General features: G+C 42.1%; 1 protein-coding gene across 1 annotated transcript; it reads left to right on the top strand.

Moving 5' to 3' along the window:
• The first annotated feature begins 485 nt into the window (after positions 1–485).
• On the top strand, positions 486–24,184 carry st8sia3 (ST8 alpha-N-acetyl-neuraminide alpha-2,8-sialyltransferase 3). The gene is given in 4 exon segments (NM_001197196.2): positions 486–664; positions 8,612–8,734; positions 12,314–12,871; positions 16,621–24,184. Coding segments are annotated over 4 exon segments (1,143 nt in total). The 3' UTR covers positions 16,904–24,184.
• The last annotated feature ends 284 nt before the right edge of the window (positions 24,185–24,468 follow it).

The raw sequence follows: 24,468 nt of genomic DNA, 5'->3' as shown, positions 1-24,468 counted from the left end.
CAGTGTGAGAGTGCTGGCAAGTAGTGAATGGAAGAGAGAGCTAAGGCAGAGATTGCAGAGGAGAATCCCATCCCTGCCGGCAGCTGCTCCCATACGCACGTACAGCCCCCCCCCCATACACACGGACAGCCCGGCCGGCAGTGAGGGATCCCTCCTGGCTCCCTTGTTGTCCCTCCCTGCGCCCCTGCCTATAGAGCCCGACCCCCAGTGAGCGACCCTCCGGCGGCGGTAGCAGGGGGCCCCCATGCCAGTGGGAGGGCAGCCCAGCCGCACAATGAGGGGCATATGAGCTCACACGTATCACTAACGCAACCAGCTGCCATTTCCACTCGGCTGCGGCTCAGCCCTCCATTTTCTGCTTAAATCTCCTTTACTCGCTGTATGTGGATTATCCTCCCATTCATATCGGCTGCGACTTCTCCTGTGCGACCCACTTCTTATGTCGCATTGAGAGCAGCGTCGGGCACCCCCCCTCCCCCCCAGGGATGAGAATCTGCAAGATGGTCCGGGTGGCGAGTGTGCTGGGGCTGGTCATGCTGAGCGTCGCGCTGCTCATCCTCTCCCTCATTAGCTACGTCTCCCTGAAGAAGGAGAACATCTTCACCACCCCCAAATATGCCAGTGCTGGGGGGCCCCGTATGTACATGTTCCATGCTGGCTTTCGGTGAGTAGGGCTGCATGGGGGGGTTTGGGTTGGTGGCTATCAGTCTCCCCTTGGTGGCTACTGGTTGGCTCATTGCTGATGACTGTCTGCTAGTCCCCCTTTGCTGCGATATTCATCGCTACTGAGAGCCATTGCTACACTTGGCCCTGCTGCTCGCATTCACTTTAATGGTGCCTAATCTATATTCTGTGGCCCTCGGCCTGACGCATGCGTACTGCATACTAAAGACCCCCTTCTTATTCCCCTTACAAGGTTTCAATCAGATCCCTTGGCATGAAGATCTAGAACCTTATTGATTCTTCTATAAAAGCATATGACACATAAAGGGTTAATGGTCGCTCTTAATATATCATAAGCACCCTCAGTTTTCCTACAACTTCCAGCAACCCCCCCAAAAGCAGAATACGTAAACTAAGGCTATTGGGACCTGCTGGGATGTGTCGGTTACAAAAGCCCCAGTGATCTTGAGTCAAAGGCTATTTAAACGGGGAGGCGCAGTTGATGTTACATTGCGGCGCTAATGGGACTCGCAGGGGGGAGCTGTCCAGGTGCTGATTTGTACTGGGAGCTACTGGGCAGGCGGTGAGTGGCACCCAGCACCCTGGGAAGGCTAAAAGCACAGACATAAAGGGGGAGATTTAGCAGATGAAGCTGTCTATGTGCCAATTGGGCCAACTGGGCCACAGAACATTATTGCCATTGTAGCCTACTGATACTGGTGCTGCATTACCTTCCTTATGTAAGTGAAAGACCAAACTGTGACTATATATATATATTTATATACACTTGGGAACTGAAAACATTGGGCTTGTAAATGAAATCATTTTTTGTTTAAAAAGGCCTTCTAGCACTGTAACTTTTGGGACTATACATATATATATATATATATATAATAAAATATAAAATATATATAGTATATATATATATATACTGTATATAGTCAATATGTGGTCCGTCAATATGGTTAATTATATTTTTTTACCATACTGTGATTATATATAGTGACAGTTAAAAGGAATGCACTAACAGGGTATATATGGAAAAATATCACTTTGATATAAGCTAGTGGGTTAGCTGAAACATTAGTCTCCCCCAGTGTAGGACTGGGGCAACAGTAAAAAACCCACTGAGCCTTCAACCCCATGTTGACCCAAACCTGCTCCCACCAATCAGTGAGAGCGCTGGCTCCCATTGGGGGAGGGGGATGTTGCAGCTCTGGACTAGGTTTGTGGGGCCCCCAGGCAACAGGTGCGGTACAAGGTGGGGGTTGAGGGGATGTTGCAGCTCTGGAATGGGGTGTGGGACCCCCAGGTGGCAGCCCTGGTGGGCCCTGGACCCCCAAGTCCAACATTGGTTTCCCCGATAAATGCACATTTTTCCACATAAGCCCTGTGTGTACATTCCTTTCAACTGTCACTTTACTGTCAGTTACCTTTGGGTATTGCACCTTTTAACTATTATACATGAGTGACAACCTTTTTGTTATCCCACACACACATATATATATATATTAGGTGGTTACCTGAGGGCAGGCCTGCACTGGCAATCTGTGGGTTATGGCAAAGGCCAAAGGAGCTGCTATAAGATGCCATAGACACTATTTATTGGGAGGGTTGGAAATACAGGGCCTGTTTTGGGCCTTAATCCGGACCTGCCTGAGAAACGTCCAAGTGTTTGTCCAAAATCATAATTAATAACGTCTTTCTTATTTTTTTAAGCCAAATAAGTGCGTCACTTTCTCTCTCACTCTCTCTTTCTCTCTTTCTATAAAAAAATCAGAATGCTGCTGGAACTGTAGTCAGGATAAATGGTTTAACCTGATGTCTCTTTTGAACCTCAGCTTCTCTGTAACTAAGAAACAAAGGCTTCATTACAAAAGCATTTACTGTTCTTATAATAAAACCTCTATATATGTATAGTGAATGGGGAACAGAATGATACACTTAGCAACTATGTTACTAAGTAATTGTATAAGTCTATTTTTTACCTATCTATATACACACACACACACACACACACTCACTCACACACACTCACACACACACACACTCACACATACTCACACACACTCACACACACTCACACAAACACTCTCACACAAACATTGTTATTACAAGAACAGTATATAACTAATGTAATAAAGCATTTGTTTCACAGTTACATAGCAGTTGAAACATATACATCAGGTTAAACAGATTGCTTAGGAATATCCTTCTTACAACTACCCCAATGTTTAGGCAGGGTCTGTTTGTGCCCCCTGCTTGTTTCACAACATCTGGGGGGGCTGCAGGTTCCATCCCTGTGTTCTGTATATTCATATTACTTATTTATATCTCCTATGTGCTTTGCATTAGACAATAACAAATGAGCTTATTCTGGGCACAGGAGACACCTTCTCAGCATTCTTGCAGTAGTAGTATATAAATAGGCTAAATGTTTCCATGTATCCTGATATAGTCCTAATAAAATCCTGAATATTAACACACAAAACGATCCCTGATATAACAGTCGGAGTGCTACACCGATATAACTGCTATAGTGCTGTTCCCAAACTGTTAGGTTGGCCTGGAGGAGTGACTGGGGGAAGGGGCAGATAGGATTAGATTTTGGGAGAATGCATATATGTTCTCATAGATCAATGATCCCCAACCAGTGCCTCAGGGGTAACATGTTGCTCCCCAACCCCTTGGGTGTTGCTCTCAGTGCCCCCAAACCAGGGAGTTATTTTTGAATTCCTGACTTGGGGGCAAGTTTTGGTTGCATAAAAACCACGCATTATGCCAAACACATAGGGGCTACCAAATAGCCAAGCCCAGCCCTTATTCGGTACCCCAGGTACATTCTTCATGCTTGTGGGTAAAAAAGTTTGGGGACCCCTGTCCTAGATTATCCTGAAAGTCCAGGAAAATTGCTCCGGGACTAATTACTCATACACTGGACTAGGAAATTCAGAAGCTTAATTGTTCTGAAACATTACATTTTTTTTTACAACTTGGCAAATATTTTTGGACAACTATACATCTACACCATGTTTAAACTACTGACGCTTGTTATAGGCTAGTGCAGTGATCCCCAACCAGTGGTTCGTGAGTAACATGTTGCTCTCCAGCCCCTTGGGTGTTGCTCCCAGTGACCTCAAAGCAGGTGCTCGTTTTTGAATATCTGACTTTGGGGCAGGTTTTGGTTGCATAAAACCCAGTGTAAAGCCAAACAGAGCCTTCTATAGGCTACCAGTCCACATAGGGGCCACCAAATAGCCAATTATAGCTCTTATTTGCACCCCCAGGAACTTTCTCCATGCTTGTGTTGCTCCCCAACACCTTTTCCATTTGAATGTGGCTCACGAGTATAAAAGGTTGGGGATCCCTGGGCTAGTGGGACTTTGACTACTGCTCTGAAGCAAGTGAAGACGTACCTTGGCGGTATATGAAATAAAACCATCATTTATTTACTTGCGACCAGTGATTGCATGCTAATATATACAGTATATAGAAATATAAAATTCAGCCATTCCCTGGCACATTAAATGGCAGCAGAAAGTGCGCTAAGGATTCCAGCTGCTGTGACCATCATTTCCCAAGTTAATAGCACTAGAATTCACTGGGAACCAATCAGCTTCTAACTTCCTTGTGATTTTACTGCAGTTTTATACCCTATGGGCCTCACTTCTATACATGCATGGTGCAGGTTGCAAGTAAGGGGGCAGCCCATAGGCCTTTATGCAGCTTTCAATCCATGTAGCCTTGCTATATTCCTGGCCTTGGGTCTCCAATAATGCTTAAAATAAATACAGCCCTGGTGGCCGTACACAGAGATCGCCCAAATGATATGGATTCCTTTCTTTAATTAGTGTTGCTGCAGGTATTCTGGTTAATAAGTAATATGGCGAATAAGAATGCCAGAAGGGATGCATTTAGTGTCACAGCCCTGTCCAAAACATGATTATTTGCTCTCTAATGTTTCCTGCCCTTATTTGTATATTATAGAATTTACTGGTTTTGATATTACAGTTTTTAAGACTGAGAGCCAATTAACAGTCCTCCTGTCTTCTGATTTTGCAGAAAGTCCTAAAAGGCCTAAATGCAGGTCGATTTCAAATGTTTAGCAGATTTAGTAACCACTGCTTTTAATCATAACCCCAGTCTACTCACATTAGGCTCAGTTATCCATAGGAAGACAAACAGTAGACAATAAGTAGGATTATTTTTGACTTTTGCGCTTATTTTCAACTCAAGTATCATATGTGCCTTTATCTACTTACAATATCCTGCATTTACATCTTATGGGGGTCACTGCATAGGACCCAATCAAAGCACCTATCCAACTTACATGGGATGCTGTGATTGCAATACTGTAACACATATATCTACCTGGCTATTTGGCTGGCTATCCACCTTAGCCTGAGAGCTGGCACTCACTGGGGGGTCATCAAATTTGCCAATGGGCAGTAACCCATGGCAACGAATCAGAGGGTTGCATTCATTATTCTACCTGCAGCTGTCTAAAAAAGAAAAATCACAGATTGGTTGCCTGCTGCCAAATTTGCCCACTTTTGATAAATGATCCCAGCTGTCTCCTCATTGGAGCATTCCTGTTAGACCTTGCCTGTTGCTCTCTGCTCTTCTTTCTTTTCATTCTACCCACATCCTATCTGACAATATCAGTAAACACTAATGTGAACATTCAACCTTGACAAGATGTTGATGAGTCTCCATGTTCAACCCCATCCTCTTCCACCTTCTGAATAACCACCATAAACAGGGGAAAAGATACAGATGACAAGAACTTTACTTCTTCAGGAGTAATCCAAAATTTAAGAAGGGGTTTTAAAAACAGCTTATTTAATATGGGTTCAGTCCTGAGTTACTTTTTAACTGTACTCTCCATTGTAGCCACCATAGTCAGCTCCACATCGTCTTAGGTGATCTGACCTATAGATACGTTAGTGTGGCCACATGTTGGCTTGGACTCTACAGAATATTACAGTTAGAAGCCGGGACCAGACTTACTGTGTTGGAACATGACCAGATGAGTATGAGCTTTGGGGTACTTGCTCTATTATGTTGCTGGTAGCCTTCTTGTAGCCAAGCTTGCTACTCCGGTCAGAAATGCTAAGGGGGCCAACTGAAGGGGTTTTAAAAACAACTTATTTAATTTGGGTTCAGTCCTGAGTTACTTTTTAACTGTACTGTCCATTGTAGCCACCATAGTCAGCTCCATGTCCTCTTAGGTGATCTGACCTATAGATACGTTAGTGTGGTCACATGTTGGCTTGGACCAGATGGGAGACTTACTGTGTTGGGACCAGATGAGTAGGAGCTTTGGGGTACTTGCTCTATAATGTTGCTGGTAGCCTTCTTGTAGCCAAGCTTGCTACTCAGGCCAGAAATCTAAGGTGGCCAACTGATGGCCTTTGACCAAAGCCAGACATCTATCAAATGGTCAACAAAACATCAATATATGGAAGTGCAGTGAGCCTTTGCCCTACTCTCAGTGATAGCTCTCCCCTCACTAGAGCTTGATACCCCAACTGGGGCCGGTTCATCCCTAAATGGAATTTAAACCCGTGCCTAAAATGTTTATGTATTAATGATACAACCCATCACATTACGTGTGTATTTATTCCACTGCATCTTTTTCTGGCTTTCTGGAGCGGATGTGTGTCAAGTAATCACATTATGTACAAGCACTTTGTTGTTATCAAAGAGCAGAGATTCCAGTCTGATCTTTGCGAGCGCGGCTTTGCCCGGTAGGGTCTCATTCAAGCTCACAGCTGGGAAACCTCGGCAGGGAAGATCTAAGTGCTCCAGCGCCAGCAATACTCCGACAAGGGGAGGCGATTATATTGTGGGTTTAATTATCAGTGGGAAAAATATATAATCATTAATGTTTGTAAAGAACCTGTGTATTACCTCTCTCCCCTGTTTATAGCAGGGAACGTAAAGCAGAGCAAAAAGAAAGCAGGTTAAAGGGTAGAGAGAAACTTGTACAAAAGCTTAAGGTCTAAAGGAGAGAAATGTATGGGAACGGAATAACGTAAAAACAGAATGGATACGGTAAAACTTTTTAAAAAGCAATTAGAAGTCACTGAGGGGTTCTATGACCATATAAAGGCACAAAACTTCCAATATCCTTATCATTTACAGTAGGGGGTACATTATCCCTTATAATACATGAGTGATACTCAGAGTTCCCTGTATAACTCAGCCTGCAGCCTTGTGCCTTTATATGGGTACAGAACCCCTCAGTGACTGCTAATATCCTTATCATTTACAGTAGGGGGTACATTATCCCTTATAATACATGAGTGATACTCAGAGTTCCCTGTATAACTCAGCCTGCAGCCTTGTGCCTTTATATGGGCACAGAACCCCTCAGTGACTGCTAATATCCTTATCATTTACAGTAGGGGGTACATTATCCCTTATAATACATGAGTGATACTCAGAGTTCCCTGTATAACTCAGCCTGCAGCCTTGTGCCTTTATATGGGCACAGAACCCCTCAGTGACTGCTAATATCCTTATCATTTACAGTAGGGGGTACATTATCCCTTATAATACATGAGTGATACTCAGAGTTCCCTGTATAACTCAGCCTGCAGCCTTGTGCCTTTATATGGGCACAGAACCCCTCAGTGACTGCTAATATCCTTATCATTTACAGAAGGGGGTACATTATCCCTTATAATACATGAGTGATACTCAGAGTTCCCTGTATAACTCAGCCTGCAGCCTTGTGCCTTTATATGGGCACAGAACCCCTCAGTGACTGCTAATATCCTTATCATTTACAGTAGGGGGTACATTATCCCTTATAATACATGAGTGATACTCAGAGTTCCCTGTATAACTCAGCCTGCAGCCTTGTGCCTTTATATGGGCACAGACCCCTCAGTGACTGCTAATATCCTTATCATTTACAGTATGGGGTACATTATCCCTTATAATACATGAGTGATACTCAGAGTTCCCTGTATAACTCAGCCTGCAGCCTTGTGCCTTTATATGGGCACAGAACCCCTCAGTGACTGCTAATATCCTTATCATTTACAGTAGGGGGTACATTATCCCTTATAATACATGAGTGATACTCAGAGTTCCCTGTATAACTCAGCCTGCAGCCTTGTGCCTTTATATGGGCACAGAACCCCTCAGTGACTGCTAATATCCTTATCATTTACAGTAGGGGGTACATTATCCCTTATAATACATGAGTGATACTCAGAGTTCCCTGTATAACTCAGCCTGCAGCCTTGTGCCTTTATATGGGCACAGAACCCCTCAGTGACTGCTAATATCCTTATCATTTACAGTAGGGGGTACATATTTCCCTATATATTTTATGGGTTATTCTGGCCTTTTTGCGCTATAAGGCTACAGGAAGCAGACGCAGCTGTGTATTTGAACATTATTTTAACCTAATTCCTGTGGTGCAGTTATACAATACATTATTCATCACTATACCAAATACCATAATGAATTTGGGCTTTAGGAATAACAGGAAATCGGTGTATCGTTACCGCTTCATTCATTCGGCATCAGTTATCAAAATAATGACATTTTCCTGTAACAGCAGATTTAACAGTTAAACATGGAAATGTGTCTTAATATTTTGATTGGAGGAGACAGGTAATCCCCCTTCTACCGTCATCTGAGAACCCGGAGACTATCTCTGACTGCATGAATGTGTTTATCAGATATTTCTATGCTAAATGATTGAGAACCGATGTAAGAACAATTGATACCGTCGGTGCTGTTGCCTGGGCAACATCAATGAAGTTCTAAATCCCAAGGTTGGTGAGGTTACTCGCACGGCTCTGAGAGGCCAGAAGGGCTGTGTTGTCCCTGAAACCAAATGAATATGCATGTCCTGCGTGAAACGCGCGTCAATACTGGAGGAAGAACCGTCCCTCTACGCTTGGTTAATATGATGATTTATTCGCAGGTCTCAATTTGCCATGAAGTTCTTGGACCCTTCGTTTGTACCAATTACTAATTCCCTGACCCAAGAGTTACAAGAGAAGCCGGCCAAGTGGGTATTTAACAAGACGGCCTTTGCGCGACAGAGGTAAGTCCTCGATATAATGAGCTTCCCATTCATGCACACACTAACCTACACTCTAATATAAAATACAGGACCTGTTATCCAGTCTTTCTGTAATTTGGATCTCCATCCCTTAAGTCTACAAAAAAATCATTTAAACATGAAACAAACCCAATAGGACTGTTCTGCCCCCAATAAGGGGTAATTATATCTTAGTTGGGATCAAGTACAGGTACTGTTTTATTATTACAGAGAAAAGGGAATCATTTAACCATTAAATAAACCCAATAGGACTGTTCTGCCCCCAATAAGGGGTAATTATATCTCAGTTGGGATCAAGTACAGGTACTGTTTTATTATTACAGAGAAAAGGGAATCATTTAACCATGAAATAAACCCAATAGGGCTGTTCTGCCCCAATAAGGGGTAATTATATCTTAGTTGGGATCAAGTACAGGTACTGTTTTATTATTACAGAGAAAAGGGAATCATTTAACCATTAAATAAACCCAATAGGGCTGTTCTGCCCCAATAAGGGGTAATTATATCTTAGTTGGGATCAAGTACAGGTACTGTTTTATTATTAAAGAGAAAAGAAATCATTTTTAAAAATTAGAATTATGTGATTATAATTGAGTCTATGGGAGATGGCCTTCCCATAATTTGGAACTTTCTGGACAATGGGGTTTTGGTATAATGGATCCCGTACCCATATAACCATTGTCTATTTGGTAATTCTATTTTCAGAGAAATATTTAGTTATTATGTTTTTTTATTTTCTTAGAATGTAACAAGTGATAGAATAAGGGGACAGTTACTGCAGTAGCCACAGTGCAATGTTTTTTGACCAAAAATGCTGCATTTTTTTCCCAGAATTCCAGTGTTATTGTGGGCAAAAAGCAGTGATGCACCTGATTGTGGGCGATGCATTAAAATGCGATTAATTGCCCTTGCACTGTGCTGTGAATTAGAGACAGTTGTGCTGAATATCTTGGATGTTGTCACATACAATGCCTGCACCATAGTTTTTAGGCGTAACTCCACTGCATCTATTAGAGCAGGGCCCTGTGGGTATCCTGGAGCTAATGCTACTTTCAAGATGGTGCTAGCTCCAGGGTTCCCCTGTGTCAGTATCTGGGTCGGACTGGGCCAGTGGGACACTGGGAAAAAACCCGCCGGTTCTGTTGACCAAGACCTGATCCTCATCTCCATGTATGGTTGCAAGTGAGTGGGTGGCAGGGGACCCAAAAGGGTTTGGGGGGACACTGGGGTAGCAGCCTTGGTGGGCCTCGCACACCCCAGTTTGAAGCTGGCCAATAGATGTACTTATGCTCAGTTCCTAATAGGAGGATAAATATCATTGGACCATCTCCTTTTCCTTCCTGTGTCAGCTGGTCTGTGTCTGGCTCTAATGGTGGCAGTGTTGGGGTGGGACCATGGGATGCAGATCTTGTCCTGGGCCTTAGAGCTCCTTGGCTTTTCTCTGATAAGATGCCATATATATTTGGTAAACACACAGTTTTCAAAAAAGCCATTTTTGGAAAATTTGGGATAAACCATTAGAGATGAGAGATTTGTGTCAATAGGTCTGTATAAGGTTTTTATAGAAGATGTATTTTTGCTCCTCCGCTGAGGCATTTCCTTCGTGGCCCCTCTGTCTATTACAAAAAGGCTGTATAAATATCATGGCGACTCCTCTTCTTCCACAGAACCGGGAATTATGGGAAAGACTCCGGCTTGCCTGGTGATTGCATTCCTGCGTAAAATGCAATTTTAAGTTAATTAGTTATAATGCAGCCGGTGGCTGTTTACTGTACGAAAGTGCATTAGGGAAATGAATTAAGGCAGAATATATTAAGGAGGGTTGGAAGCTCGGTGCACAAAAACATACATTTACAGATCATGAAATGGGGATTAATAAATATACCGGAACGCTGTTTATGAGATTAATATTTATTTTTTACCGTTTTAAAGGGGGGGAGGGTAATATGCATCTGCGTTTAACAAAAATGTTAAAAAACGTGGTTTTTAAATGAATGAATGTACATAGTGCGAGAATGAAAACAGGTGAATAAGTCCCATCTCCTCCCTCAGTGACTCAAGTGTTCAAACTGCCTTGGGGCCAGTTGGACAGTAAATGTTGCTATAGATATACATATATGTATTGGTCAGCTTGGGGCCATTTTTAACCTTTAGATCACAAGTGGCTTGGTCGATTGCTCTTCTCACGGATGAGCCATTGGCAGATCGGAACTGATTTGTTCTCGTACTTCCATTAATATGTTCATAATTGGGCCAAATGAAACGATTAGTGATATGTGAACATCCAAATGTAAAGCTAAATTAAACTGTATCGAAGTGTTGGGCTTTTTGGCCAGACCAAACTACCCAACTATATCTGTGCACCATAAGCAGGGGAGGTGTTAGTGGCTTTATTAACATAGATATTCCACTTGTTAAATCTGTAATGGAACGTTATTGTCTTAAAGATTTCAGTGAACTGTGACTCCAAGCGCTCAGCCTTCTGGTACCTGCTGCTTGCTTGGAGCTGAAGTTCATCTTGAGGGCCTCCACTTGCCCATACCTGGTTTTAGCTTGCATTGTGCTGCTCATGTTCAAACCATCAGTTACCAGGGTTGGACTGGGCTGGTGGGGCACCAGTAAAAACCTGTGCCCTAGTGGGCCCTGCCGGCCCAGACCCGATCCCCATTGGTGCTCCCTCGCCCGCTAATAGCTCTCACCCAATGCCCAAAGCTTTTCATTATTTATTTACACTTGGAGGAGGGGGTTAGGCAGGGTTCCCTAGGGCAGTGTTCCCCAACCAGTGGCTCAGGGGCAACATGTTTCTCCCCAACCCCTTGGATGTTGCTCTCAGTGCCCCCAAACCAGGGAGTTATTTTTGAATTCCTGACTTGGGGGCAAGTTTTGGTTGAATAAAAACAAGATTTCCTACCAAATAAAGCCCCTGTAAGCTGATAGGGTGCATAGAGGCTGCCTCATAGCCAATCACAGCCCTTATTTGGCTCCTCCATGAACTTTTATGGTGCTTGTGTTGCTCCCCAAGTCTTTTTACATTTGACTGTGGCTCACAAGTAAGAAAGGTTGGGGACCCCTTGGGGGGTGTGGGGGTCCTTGGGGCAGCAGCCCTGGTGTGCCCTACACCCCCCAGAACAACCCTGTTAGTTACCAGTATAATATAGTAACTGTTGCCCCCCTCCCCCAACCAAACAAAGCATATCTCCTAGATGAACTTGAAATGATTGTTTTGGATTGTACCATTGTATGACTCTGGCCATTTTGATTTTTATTCCTCCTCTCCCTCTGCATTTCTTGCCCTAGATCAGTGATCCCCAATCTTTTTTACTCATGAGCCACACTCAGACGTGTTAGTGAGCCAAACAAGCATTTAAAAAAGGCATGGGCACCTACTTTGAGGCCACTGAGAGCAACATCCAAGGGGTTGGTGAGCAACATTTTGCCCCCGAGGCACTGGTTGGGGATCACTGGCCTAGATACTTTGGTGACTTTGTCTAGTCCTACACAATCACTGTCTATCACCACATTCATCAGGTTGAACTAACAATACTTTTCCCTCTTTTTCAGACGGGAGATCCTACAGAACGTAGATGTCATCCGAAACTTCTCTTTGACCAAGAATAGTGTAAGGACAGGACAATTAATGCATTACGATTACTCCAGTCACAAATATGTTTTCTCCATCAGCAATAACTTCCGATCGCTGCTCCCCGACACCTCTCCCGTCATGAATAAACGTTACAACGTCTGCGCCGTCATTGGGAACAGCGGCATTCTCACGGAGAGCCAGTGTGGGGCTGAAATCGACAAGGCGGACTTTGTCTTCCGCTGCAACTTCGCCCCGACCGAGGGTTTCCAGAAGGACGTTGGAAGAAAGACCAACCTTACCACCTTCAATCCGAGCATCCTTGAGAAGTACTACAACAATCTACTCACTATACAAGATCGCAACAATTTCTTTTTGAGCTTGAAGAAGCTTGATGGGGCCATTCTCTGGATCCCAGCGTTTTTTTTCCATACATCTGCAACCGTTACTAGGACACTGGTTGACTTCTTTGTGGAACACAGAGATCAGCTGAAGGTTCAGTTGGCCTGGCCGGGGAACATCATGCAGCATGTAAACAGGTAAGGTGGCCTTTATTTATTATACATACATAAACTTGCCTTCTCTAGAGTAAAACTGAGCTACTATATCTATCTATCTATCTATATCTATCTATTTATCTATCTATCTTTCCATTACCTATCTGTCCATCCATCTATCCATCCATCCATTATCTATCTATCTATCATCTATCTATCTATCTATCTATCTATCTGTCTGTCTGTCTGTCTGTCTGTCTGTCTGTCTGTCTGTCTGTCTATCTATCTATCTATCTATCTGTCTATCCATCCAATATCTATCTATCTTTCTATATATCCTCCATCCATGCAGTATCTATCTATCTATACATCTGTCCATCCATTTTCTATTAATATATCAATCCACCTCTCCATTATCTATCTATCCATCCATCCATTGTCTATCTATCTATCTATCTATCTATCTATTAATGTATCCATCTATCTATCTATCTATCTATCTATCCATTATCTATTCATCTATCTATACATCTATCCATCTATCCATTATCTATCTATCCATCTACCTATCTATCCATCTATCTATCTATCTATCTATCTATCCATCCATCCATTGTCTATTTATCTATCCATCTATCTATCCATCCATCTATCTATCTATCATCTATCTATTTTTCCATCTATCCATTATCTATCTATCTATCTATCTATCATCTATCTATCTATCTATCTATCTATATCTATCTCTATCTCTATCTATCTATCATCTATCTATCTATATCTATCTATCTATCTATCTATCTATCATCTATGTAACTATTGAGAATAAAACAATATGCCTGGCACTATTTGATAAATTAAGGGTTTCCAGGATCTCCAAGTGCCATTCACTCACTGACTGCCAGCTATGTACCCTCAGTAGGCGAGGCCCATATTTTCCATCCAATAATCGGTGCCAAACATTAGTGTTTCTCAGCTCAGTATGTTTTCCTTCCCAGACTGACTGGGCCATTCCAGCTGCCGCCCGGCAGGATTACAGGTTAAAGCTGACAGACTGAATGCTTTTATTTCCGAGCCCCTTGTTTAATTGTTGTACAATGCAGCCCTGTGACGGCCGGATGTACAGAGTGACAAACCTTGATGTGACACATTAATAATCTGAATTTATCTGCCCGGTTCAGGGTTACCCGTTGTCAAGTTCCAACTTCAATGATTCAATATGATTTGGCATTTCATCAGGAAATGTAACCCCCATCCCATCTGATTTGCCAACTTTTATTGCAGCCATGTATCTATTATTATTATTTCTTTTAGAGTGCTCTCCGAGAGCAAATTTAATTTCAGTTTTTGACCTTTATTGAGTCAGCGATGGCACGGCAGCGGCACGGCGAGGGAAGCGCTAATGGAGATTGGCGAACGCTTAGTGACAGTTATTATTGACTAACAGATCCAAAGAGTTCATGACAAATCGGAGGGAGCGTCCCCAATAAACAATATGTGTGATATTAAATACTGGGATATTCTAAAGCTCTAAGCTGTTGAGCCAAAAGCCTGGTATCAGCGGTCTAAAACTGTATATTGCTTTATACTATATATCACACAGACCACTGCAAATTTAATAGTAATGTAAATTCAAAAATATCAGGTTACATGATTCATTTTTTGGCTTTAGATCCCCTTTATTTTGTCATTCTGTTTCCAGTTGACTTAGGATTGGGTCTCATATGAGCAGTTAGCTTTGCCGCCTCGTGCAGTCACACTTGCTGGAACCTTAGTTGTCTTTTGATTATATTATTATTATTAACATTTATTTATAAAGTGCCAACATATCCCGCAGCGCTGTACAATAAGTGGGTTTCATACATTGGACATACAGAGTAACATATAAAGCAATCAGTAACCAATACAAGAGGTGAAGAGAGCCCTGCCCAAAAGAGCTTACAATCTACAAGGATGGACCCTAGTAGTGCGTGTGTGTGTTTGTGGGACAGACATGAGGCTGTTAGCTCCTCGGGGGCAGAAGTTCCAAATCTGCAGGAATGGCACCCTAGGGGTGCTAAACTTGTCTATAGAGGACCCAGTCTGAAAGCCAGCTAGCATAAGGTATGGGGTGACGACTTTTTATTTGTTACCTTATTATAGGGAATGAGGGGCAAACACAAAAAGCCTGAAAACCACTGCTGTATGTTATACAGTCTAGATGGATTCTATTTGCCTGACAAAACAAATAATGTACTTGTACAGAGTAATCATGTCCCCTCGCAAGCGCCTCTTTTCCAGAGAAAACAACCCCAACCTCGACAGTCTCACCTCATAGCTTAAATCTTCCATCCCCTTTACCAGTTTAGTTGCAGTCTCTGCACTCTCTCCAGCTCATTAATATCCTTCTTAAGGACTGGAGCCCAAAACTGCCCCCCATACTCAAGGTGAGGCCTTACCAGGGACCTATAAAGGGGCAAAATTATGTTCTCATCCCTTGAGTCAATGCCCTTTTTATACAAGACAGCACTTTATTTGCTGTAGTAGCCACAGAATGACACTGCCTGGCATTAGACAACTTGTTATCTACAAAAACCCCCACATCCTTCTCCATTAAGGATCCTCCAACACACTACCATTTACTGTATAACTTGCATTTATATTATTTCATTCTAGGCTGTACAGATGTAGCACAGGAGGTTGCAAACACCCCATTAGCTACACAGCACCAAACCTCAGCTTTTCCCTTAGTTGATCCCAATGGATCGAGTCCTGGAGCCATAATCACGTGACTATTCCTTGATATACTTGAAGGCGAGGCAGGGCCGCCGCTCCCTATAAGCAGAGTACTCAGTCTGCATAGGGCACCAACTCCCAGGGGGGCACCATCCCAGCTGCTCCAAAAAATAAAACATTTTTATATATTATAACATACCCCCCAACACTGTCCCGCCGGTTTTTATAGCGCATCCTGCTGTCCCAGATAGTTCAGTCAATCTATGGGGACAATTGGGAGCACTGTGTGTGGGGCCCCTATAGTAGGTGTTTTTTTTAATTATTTTATTTTTACTTCCGTAATATTTGGGGGAGGGGGCACAAAAGTAAATTTCTGCTTAGGGCATCCATTTGGCCAGCAGCGGCCTTGAGGCGAGGGGCTCCATTCAGTGCTCCATCTGTGTGGCCACAGGCACGGGGTACAAGGCATTTCAATGTGGGTCTAGAAACAAGATTAAACAACCCTATTTGCTAAAAGATGACTTTGCCTAGATACTAACACGGATTACATTTATACCATTCACTGCCGTTGCATTATCTTAATTTTTCCCCGCATGGGATTTTATTGTCAGGGAAGCTGAATTTTCCTTGCTCGGGAGGATTAAATCCATAGGTAATGAAAATGGAAGATTATATAATAATTCATGTAAATTCACAAGACCTTGCCATTAAATCGAATACCATTACGCAACCCATAAACCTTTAAAAAAATGACTTTTGAGACTTTCTATAGACTAAAGCGGAAAGTGGCTTAAGCACAGGGCCTACGGCAGCTCTAGTAATTTTTCCCAAATTTGATCTTAATCCTAATCCTTATTCTGACCTTCCAGCCACTGCTTTTTGGGAATCCAGCCCCCCTACAACAATAAATTCAGCTTGGAATCCACATTAAATGTGATATTTCATTTCATGACAGATGGTTGTGGTTACTCCGTAGAGCTTAGTTCCTTCTCAGCGGCACAGAAATAAGGATTTTGAGCCAAATCCTGAACGGAATGTTTTTTAATGACAATCACTAATGACTTTTTTAATTATAGGTACTGGAAGAACAAGCACTTATCCCCTAAACGTTTGAGCACCGGTATCCTAATGTACACCCTTGCCTCTTCAGTCTGCGAAGAAATCCACTTGTATGGCTTCTGGCCCTTCGGATGGGATCCCAACACGGGGAAAGACCTTCCGTACCATTATTACGACAAAAAGGGAACCAAATTCACCACCAAATGGCAGGAATCCCACCAGCTTCCTGCAGAGTTTAAATTACTGTACAAAATGCACAGAGAAGGACTGACTAAGTTGACTTTATCACAATGTGCCTAAGAACAAAGCAACACAAACATGTGCCAATTGATAAAAGTGCCCAAAATGTAATTTAATATTCATCGGGGGGGGGGGGATAGGAACAAAAATGTAATTAATGACGTAGAATGTAGATCGTCTCATCTGTCTTTTGTACTCGTTGCCAGGTTGTTTAGTGAGTGTGTAGCAACGTAGAGCCGAGGAACATTCTCACAATGAGGGAACACATTTGGTAGATACTCGGCAGCCGTGTATTTGCTTCTATGGGTCTCCCGCGTCCTTTCACAATAGTTATGAACATCTTGGGTCAAAATAGATCAAATTGGGAAAAGCGTATTGAATATTTACACAATGGGAAAGTCAAACAGTTGAGAAATGGTTTGTGATTTGGTGCAATTTGTTTTACAGAATCATCACTTTGTGGCTTATTGAACTGAGTTTTTGTTAATAGATCTATGGAAATTCAAAAATTCTGTACTCTGTTTTGATTAAAGGGGCGGTTCACCTTTATTATATTAACTTTTAGGGGCTGATTTACTAATCCACGAATCCGAATGGAAAAAATTTGGATTGGAAAACGAACATTTTGCGACTTTTTCGTATTTTTTTTTTTAGGGGCTGATTTACTAATCCACGAATCCAAATGGGAAAAATTTGGATTGGAAAACGAACATTTTGCAATTTTTTCGTATTTTTTGCGACTTTTTCGTAGCCGTTACGACTTTCGCGCATTGTCGCGACTTTTTCATTGCCATTACAAATTTCGTGAATTGTCGCGACTTTTTCATAGCCAGTACGACTTTCGTGAATTGTTGCGACTTTCGTATTGAGCGCTCGAAAAAGTCGCAAAATACCGATCATTTACGAAAAAAACGCTTTCGGATGTTCGTGGATTAGTAAATGTGCCCCTTAGTGTGTTATAGAATGTCCTATTCCCAGCAACTTTGCAATTTGTCTATTTTTGATGGTTTTTGAATTATTTGCCTTTTCAGCTTTCTAATGGGGGTTAGTGATGAGCTTTGCTGAAAAATCTGTGAAACGACAGAAAAATTAGCGAAATTTTGACGCAACAAAATTCACTTATGGCTAACGGGGGTCACTGACCCCGGCAGCCAAAAACTATTGCTCTGTGAGGCTACAGCTTTATTGTTATTGCTATTTTATAAACTTATTTTTCTATTCAGTCCCTCTCCTATTCATATATCTATCTCTCCTTTAAACCACTGCCTGGTTACTAGGATAAAAAAGACCCTAGCAACCAGATAGCTGCTATATTACCAAGTGAAGAGCTGCTGAACAAAAAGTTAAATAACCATAAACCATAAAAAATTAAGGTCAATTGGTAGTTGACTCCGGACTGAACTTGACCAGTTTGGAATTTCAGCAGCAGTCTGGTTGCTATGATGTAAATTACCTTAGCGATGAGGGAGTGGTTTGAATAAGATGCTGGAATATGAATAAGAGAAGGTCTGTATAGAAAGATAAGTAACAAAAAGTAACAATAACAATAAAACTGGAGCCTCACAGAGCAATAGTTTTTGGCTGCCGGGGTCAGTGACCCCCATTTGAAAGCCGGAAAGAGGCACAAGATGAAGACAAGTAATTAAAAAACTATGCAAAACAATAATGAAGACCAATTGAAAAGTTGCTTAGATGTCCATTCTATAACATACTGAAAGTTCACTAATAATCTCCTACATGATAGTGTAGAAACCATTGGGAATTGTATGATGATCTGCAAATTTATATCAGCTTTTCCAGCATGACATTTAACTGGTTAAAAAGGTTTAGTTAGAGTAAGAGCCAGCTAACTATCTCCCTGTCCTAACTAGTTGCAAATTTGATTCCAAAATAGACCTAATATCATGTCTTGTTTAAACAAATTGCTCCAGCCATACTGTAGGCCCCTTATTTCCAGGGAAACTTCCATGTATAGAATAATCCAACCAACCAATTCTGGCTGCACCAGATTCAACAATGGCATCCAAACCTACATAAGGGTGAAGACACACGGAGCTACTAGTAGCAGCTACTTGTCACGGCTACAAAAGTAGACAATGCTGATCATTTACTGATAATTGTGTGTTTTAGCAGAGGCAGTTCTCAGTATTGTCTATGGCAGGGGATTTTATAGCGTTTAGTAGCTGCTACTAAGTAGCTCTGTGTGTCTTCAGCCTTGGTAGGGTAATGTGCTATCTCTTCTTTGCTCATTATTTTTGTAGGGTTTCAGAACATATTTCTGCCTGTGATCCTTCTGACCCCGACCCCCTAGTTTTCACTTTCAGAACGTTCCGGTTGGGCACAGTCTTATTTTTTTAGATTAATTCCATGTCCGTTTAGGGCTAGGGTTGCCAGTTGGATGGTATTTTGCCACCTAATCAGTGAAATATCAGACAAGGGCAGGGTCGGACAGGGCCGCTGGAAAATAACCGGTGGGCCCCAGCGGCCCAGACCCGACCCTGTTGCTGCTTCCCCTGGCTGCCGATGTCCTTCCCTTGATGGGTTTCACATACGCGCATTCAGGGGAGGACGTTGGGTGGGGGCCCCTGCAGGGGGGTAAGGGGTGCATGGCGGGAGCCCCTGCAGGGGACATGTCCGGCGGAGATACCTTGGGGGGTGACGGGCCCCTGGGGAGGTAGTCCCGGTGGGCCTTGCACCCCCAGTCTGACCCTGGACAATGGCTAATACAAATGTACTAGCAATTACCTGCAGCTAAATTTGCCCTTTTAGCCAGAACCCACCCCATCACCTGCATCTTTACCTTATGACCCAGCCTCTTTACATCCCTGCCCCTCCTACAGCATTGCCCCAACCCTCCTACATTATTACCCCACCCTTCCTACATCACCCCCAGCACATCCCAGACAGTATTTTTCTATTGAAAAGATGGCAACCATACCCTCTGTACCCTATTAGCCAGAACCCTATCCTGTACCTTCTCACCCAGCCTCTTTACATCCCTGCCCCTCCTATAGCATTGCCCCAACCCTCCTACATTAATGCCCCACCCTTCCTACATCACCCCCAGCACATCCCAGACAGTATTTTTCTATTGAAAAGATGGCAACCATACCCTCTGTGCCCTATTAGCCAGAACCCACCCCATCACCTGCATCTTTACCTTATCACCCAGCCTCTTTACATTCCTGCCCCTCCTATAGCATTGCCCCAACCCTCCTACATTAATGCCCCACCCTTCCTACATCTCCCCCAGCACATCCCAGGCAGTACTTTTCTATTGAAAAGATGGCAACCCTACCCTCTGTGCCCTATTAGCCAGAACCCACTCCTTTACCTTATAAACCAGCCTCTTTACATCATTGCCCCTCCTACAACATTGCCCCAACCCTCCTACATTAATACCCCACCCTTCCTACATCAGCGACACCCCCAGCACATCCCAGCCAGTATTTTTCTATTGAAAAGATGGCAACCCTATTAGTGGCAGAATGTTATCTCACTTAGTGCAAGTTACTCAGAATTATATTTTTATAAAGGACTAGTGATACAAACAAATATGTCTACTTTGTAGTATAGCCTAGATTAAAATAGTATAGAAATGCTAGATCCTTTTTTTTTCCATTTGTGTTTGTCTTAAGGGCAGTTTTGGGAATTACTTTTAAACTCTTTCTGTCGGCAAACGAAAAACAAAGGGGAAGAAAACATATTTCTTTAAAAAATGCATTTTATGCAAGCTTCACACTCGAAGCATCGATGGGATCTGGTTTGCACTGTTTTGTATCCCTGTCGCAGTGTAGCTGCCTGCTCTGGAGAGGCTTTTGCTCATTAGTAGGGAGATCATTAGTTAATTATGGGGGGGGGGTGTTAGCATGTTTCTTTAAGAGATAGCCGGGTCTTTTAGTTGCAGTTTATTTGGGAAGTCTTGTTTATAAATGATAGCTGTAATTAAATGTATTTTAGCAGATACAATAAGGGCATTAGATTTGATATGTATGGAACTATTCTGAAGATATAATTTATTCTAACAGCTACAAAAATAGACATTTTTGGACAATAAAAGCAGCTTGTGTAAATGATTGTATCAGAGCAATGATAGGAGCTCAGTTGTAAGTAGTACAGCAGAACTATAAAAGCACATGGGATACAATGAAATAATGACGTATGCACATGTACAAAGATATAGTAGATATTATGGGATGGAAGCCCCAGTGGTGTAGAAATATATATGGAATGTCACTGATTCCTCAGTACATTAATACATTATCAGTAGAATAGTTTTTACCCATCAGCTTAACGTCACAATGGGTGATTTCTCAGCAGCACTTGATGTCACAATAGGTCACGTCAAAAGCAAAGATGGGGGAAATGCTCATGATTTGTTCATTGAACTTTCATCATCTAAAAAATAATAATATAGCCAGAAAGTTCCAAAGCTCCTTTCTGGTTATTGTTTCACAACTGAGTTTTGGAATGTAGAGGCCCACGCTGAGTGTTAATCAATACAACTGATGCTGTAACTCACCACTACCTGCTCTACCTGCTTTCACTTCACTTGAATGGGAAGGGCTACAGGGTCAGCATTGGGCCAAACATGACAAAAAAAATCAAATATCAAAACATGTGCCATAGTCACTAGCTTGAGTATAAAGACATGGGTACATGTATGGATATTTCACCGGGGGCATTTTTGAATGATAATCATGGGTTGTTTGTGGAACTTGCCATTGTACAAGAAGGCCCTCTTAGATCACTGGTATATTTAATTTTCTGCTACTAAGTAGTCAGTATGCTTTGGCTACCACAGCCCATAGGAACCACCGTTTGTATTCTCAAAAATTGGTAAACAGTAAAATATTGCTACAAAACACTACTGAATCTAAATCTGGCACCAAAGGGCACTTTATAGGGAATGTATGGTTATTTCTCTTTTGGATTCCGCTCCTTGTTTCTATGAAGATATCCCTGGTTTAGATAGTAGTTCAAGCTTTGCAGAGCCCAGTCATTGTCTAATGCTGGCTTGTCATTACTATTGGGTTTTAATATCCATACAAGAAGCCAATAGGTCAGTGGGATTGAGGCAAGGCAGGAGGAATGTGACAGGATTGGAGGCCTGACTAGATCCAGGTTTGGCTTTAGAATTAACAACCCCTTAAGATTCCTCAAATCCTGTACAGAGAAAGGTCATAAAGCTTAGGCTTTCCCATGTAATGATCACAATGCAGCATGGAAACGGAACTATATTGGTCATATTCATTTATTAATTCCGTGTTACCCAATATTTTGGAAAATTGGATGGTATTAAGGCCTGTACCTATGAAACTCCGATCAAAACAATATAAACCATGTTTATATCAGCATGTTAGGGTATTGGTTTGTACAAGCCATTGTTTAAATGCATGCCATACTGCACAACTAATGATTATTAGGAGGTAGGCTATAGTTTCCAGTTATATTTTATTCTTAGATAACAAATGGGGAGAACAGAATAATCCTCCTCTGCCTATTTGCATTGACACAACTAAGCCACTCTGCCATATTGCTTGCCTTGGCAAAGACGGTATCACCCTTACTGATCGTAAATGGGCGGTGCCTTTGGGCGATGACAAGCGAGGAGATTAATCTGCTCTAATGGTGGCAACTAATATCCTCAAAGATGCCTCGCGAGGAAACTTTAAGCGACTTCGGAAAGTCCAAGCTGCGCATATGTTTTCCTATCGGCAGTTTACTTTCTGGCCTGCAGGAAAGCATTTGAGGAGATTAGTCGCAACCGCTAGCGCAGATTAATCATAGGGGCAATTAAACCTCCTTGTCATTGACCTAAGATGACAACCCACCCTAGTAGTTCTTTATAGGGAGATAGCATTTGAAAACACCTTTTTAATCGATATTTTACTAATCAAGTTACTGATTTTATTATGATAAGGAATCAATGGTAAATAAATGAGACATTATACTGTAAAGGGGATCATACAGGGCCAATTGGGTCGGCTTTAGAACCAGATATGGCCGGTAGGCTGAATGAATGGATGGTGTGAGTGCAAGGGGCTATACACAATATGGCCACCTTTGTTTTGTTCCGACAGCAGATAGATATCAGTCTGAATTGCCAGGTCACTATACATGTACCAATAGTCATATGATTAGTGATGAGCAAATTTTTTCGCCAGGCATGGATCCGCATCGAATTTATGCATTTCTCCATTGGTGAATTGTTTAGCGAATTTGGTGGAAAAATTAGGTGCGCGTCAAAATAGGCACGGTCGTGTCAAAAATGGGCGCGGTTGGGTCAAAACTGGGCGTGGTTGTGAAAAAAAGACAAAAAACACGGACAACAAAAAAAATCGTGCGATGAATGCGTTTTGTGAATTTTTCTGCGTTTTGCAAATTTTCTTGTTGTTTCGCAAATTTTATGGCGAAGCGAAATGGAACAGATTCGCTCATCACTACATATGATATTTAAGCCAGCAACATGTTCCATAACTAGGGTTCTAGGTAACCTAGAATCTACATGATGCTGCCATGTCAGCGCTTTATACACTACAATCTCTAGTACTTGGTATTTCTAGGAGTTACTAGGCCAATTCAATTTAGGGCCTCCCCAACTTTCCAAATGAGAATGTGTATGGAAACAACTAATAGTTATCAGTCAGTGCCCCGCTGACCCACGGCTCCGCCCATACCTTTAGGGCCTACAGTGGTCACATGACCTGCTTCCTTGTGGTTACGCCTCTGCTCGGAATAAGTAAGGAATTCTAAAGGCAAATACTTGATCTTAAAACATCTTTCCAACGATTTTACCTTGATATATATCTTTGGCACAATGGAACTATCATATCTCTGCATGTTTGAAATGGGCCAAGTCAAACTCTTCTGCTGAATACAATGAAGGTTCATCCTCACAATCTTGAATAGTGTTCTACTTGCTGAACTTGCTGAAAAATTGTTATTTTTATAACAAATCTACAGAGAGACCAAATCAGGCCAGTTCTATATCGCTGAGCAGCTTATTCCGTGAATGTTGGTTGATCCTCACCTGTTCCACCTGTACGTTTATGGTATGGCCCAGCAAGGTGTCGTCTCTGCTCCGAACCATAAAGGCCATTGAGAATATAATCTATTTTAAGTGAAAATGCTTCTTTAAATAACCTGTCAAGTCTGAAATATATTTCTTACTTTGGAGAGCTGTTCTACCTATTTATTGTAATGGTATTTTGTGAATAAAAAGTGCGATGATTCACTTCCATTCTTTTGGATTAATATCTGGTCAGTGTAACGTGCCTGCAACATTGAATTCATGTGCCAAAACACAACAATAAATGCATTCATTTTACGTACAAAAAATCTGTTTATTGTGTCTGTAGTGTGTGTAATTACTGTCATGGCAAATACAAGGTTTTGGTCCATCCAGCAGTCAGGTAGGGTTAGAAAGCCGGCAGATGTGGTACTGGCTATGCCAAATGTCAATATTAATGCCAGATTGTCAATATTTAGATAAAAGCTGGATTTCTATCGGTTATTAAACTAAAATATATAGATTGATATCCAAAGGATAAAAACATCAAAGCAACCTTTGTGAATTGTGCTTAGATATCGGGGATATTGGAAGGACGGACGGTGCCCATGGC

Source organism: Xenopus tropicalis, chromosome 1 (assembly GCF_000004195.4).
Source record: "Xenopus tropicalis strain Nigerian chromosome 1, UCB_Xtro_10.0, whole genome shotgun sequence".
Classification (NCBI taxonomy): domain Eukaryota; kingdom Metazoa; phylum Chordata; class Amphibia; order Anura; family Pipidae; genus Xenopus; species Xenopus tropicalis.
Note: the sequence above shows the minus strand (reverse complement) of the source record. Positions and strands in the feature narration are given on the sequence as shown.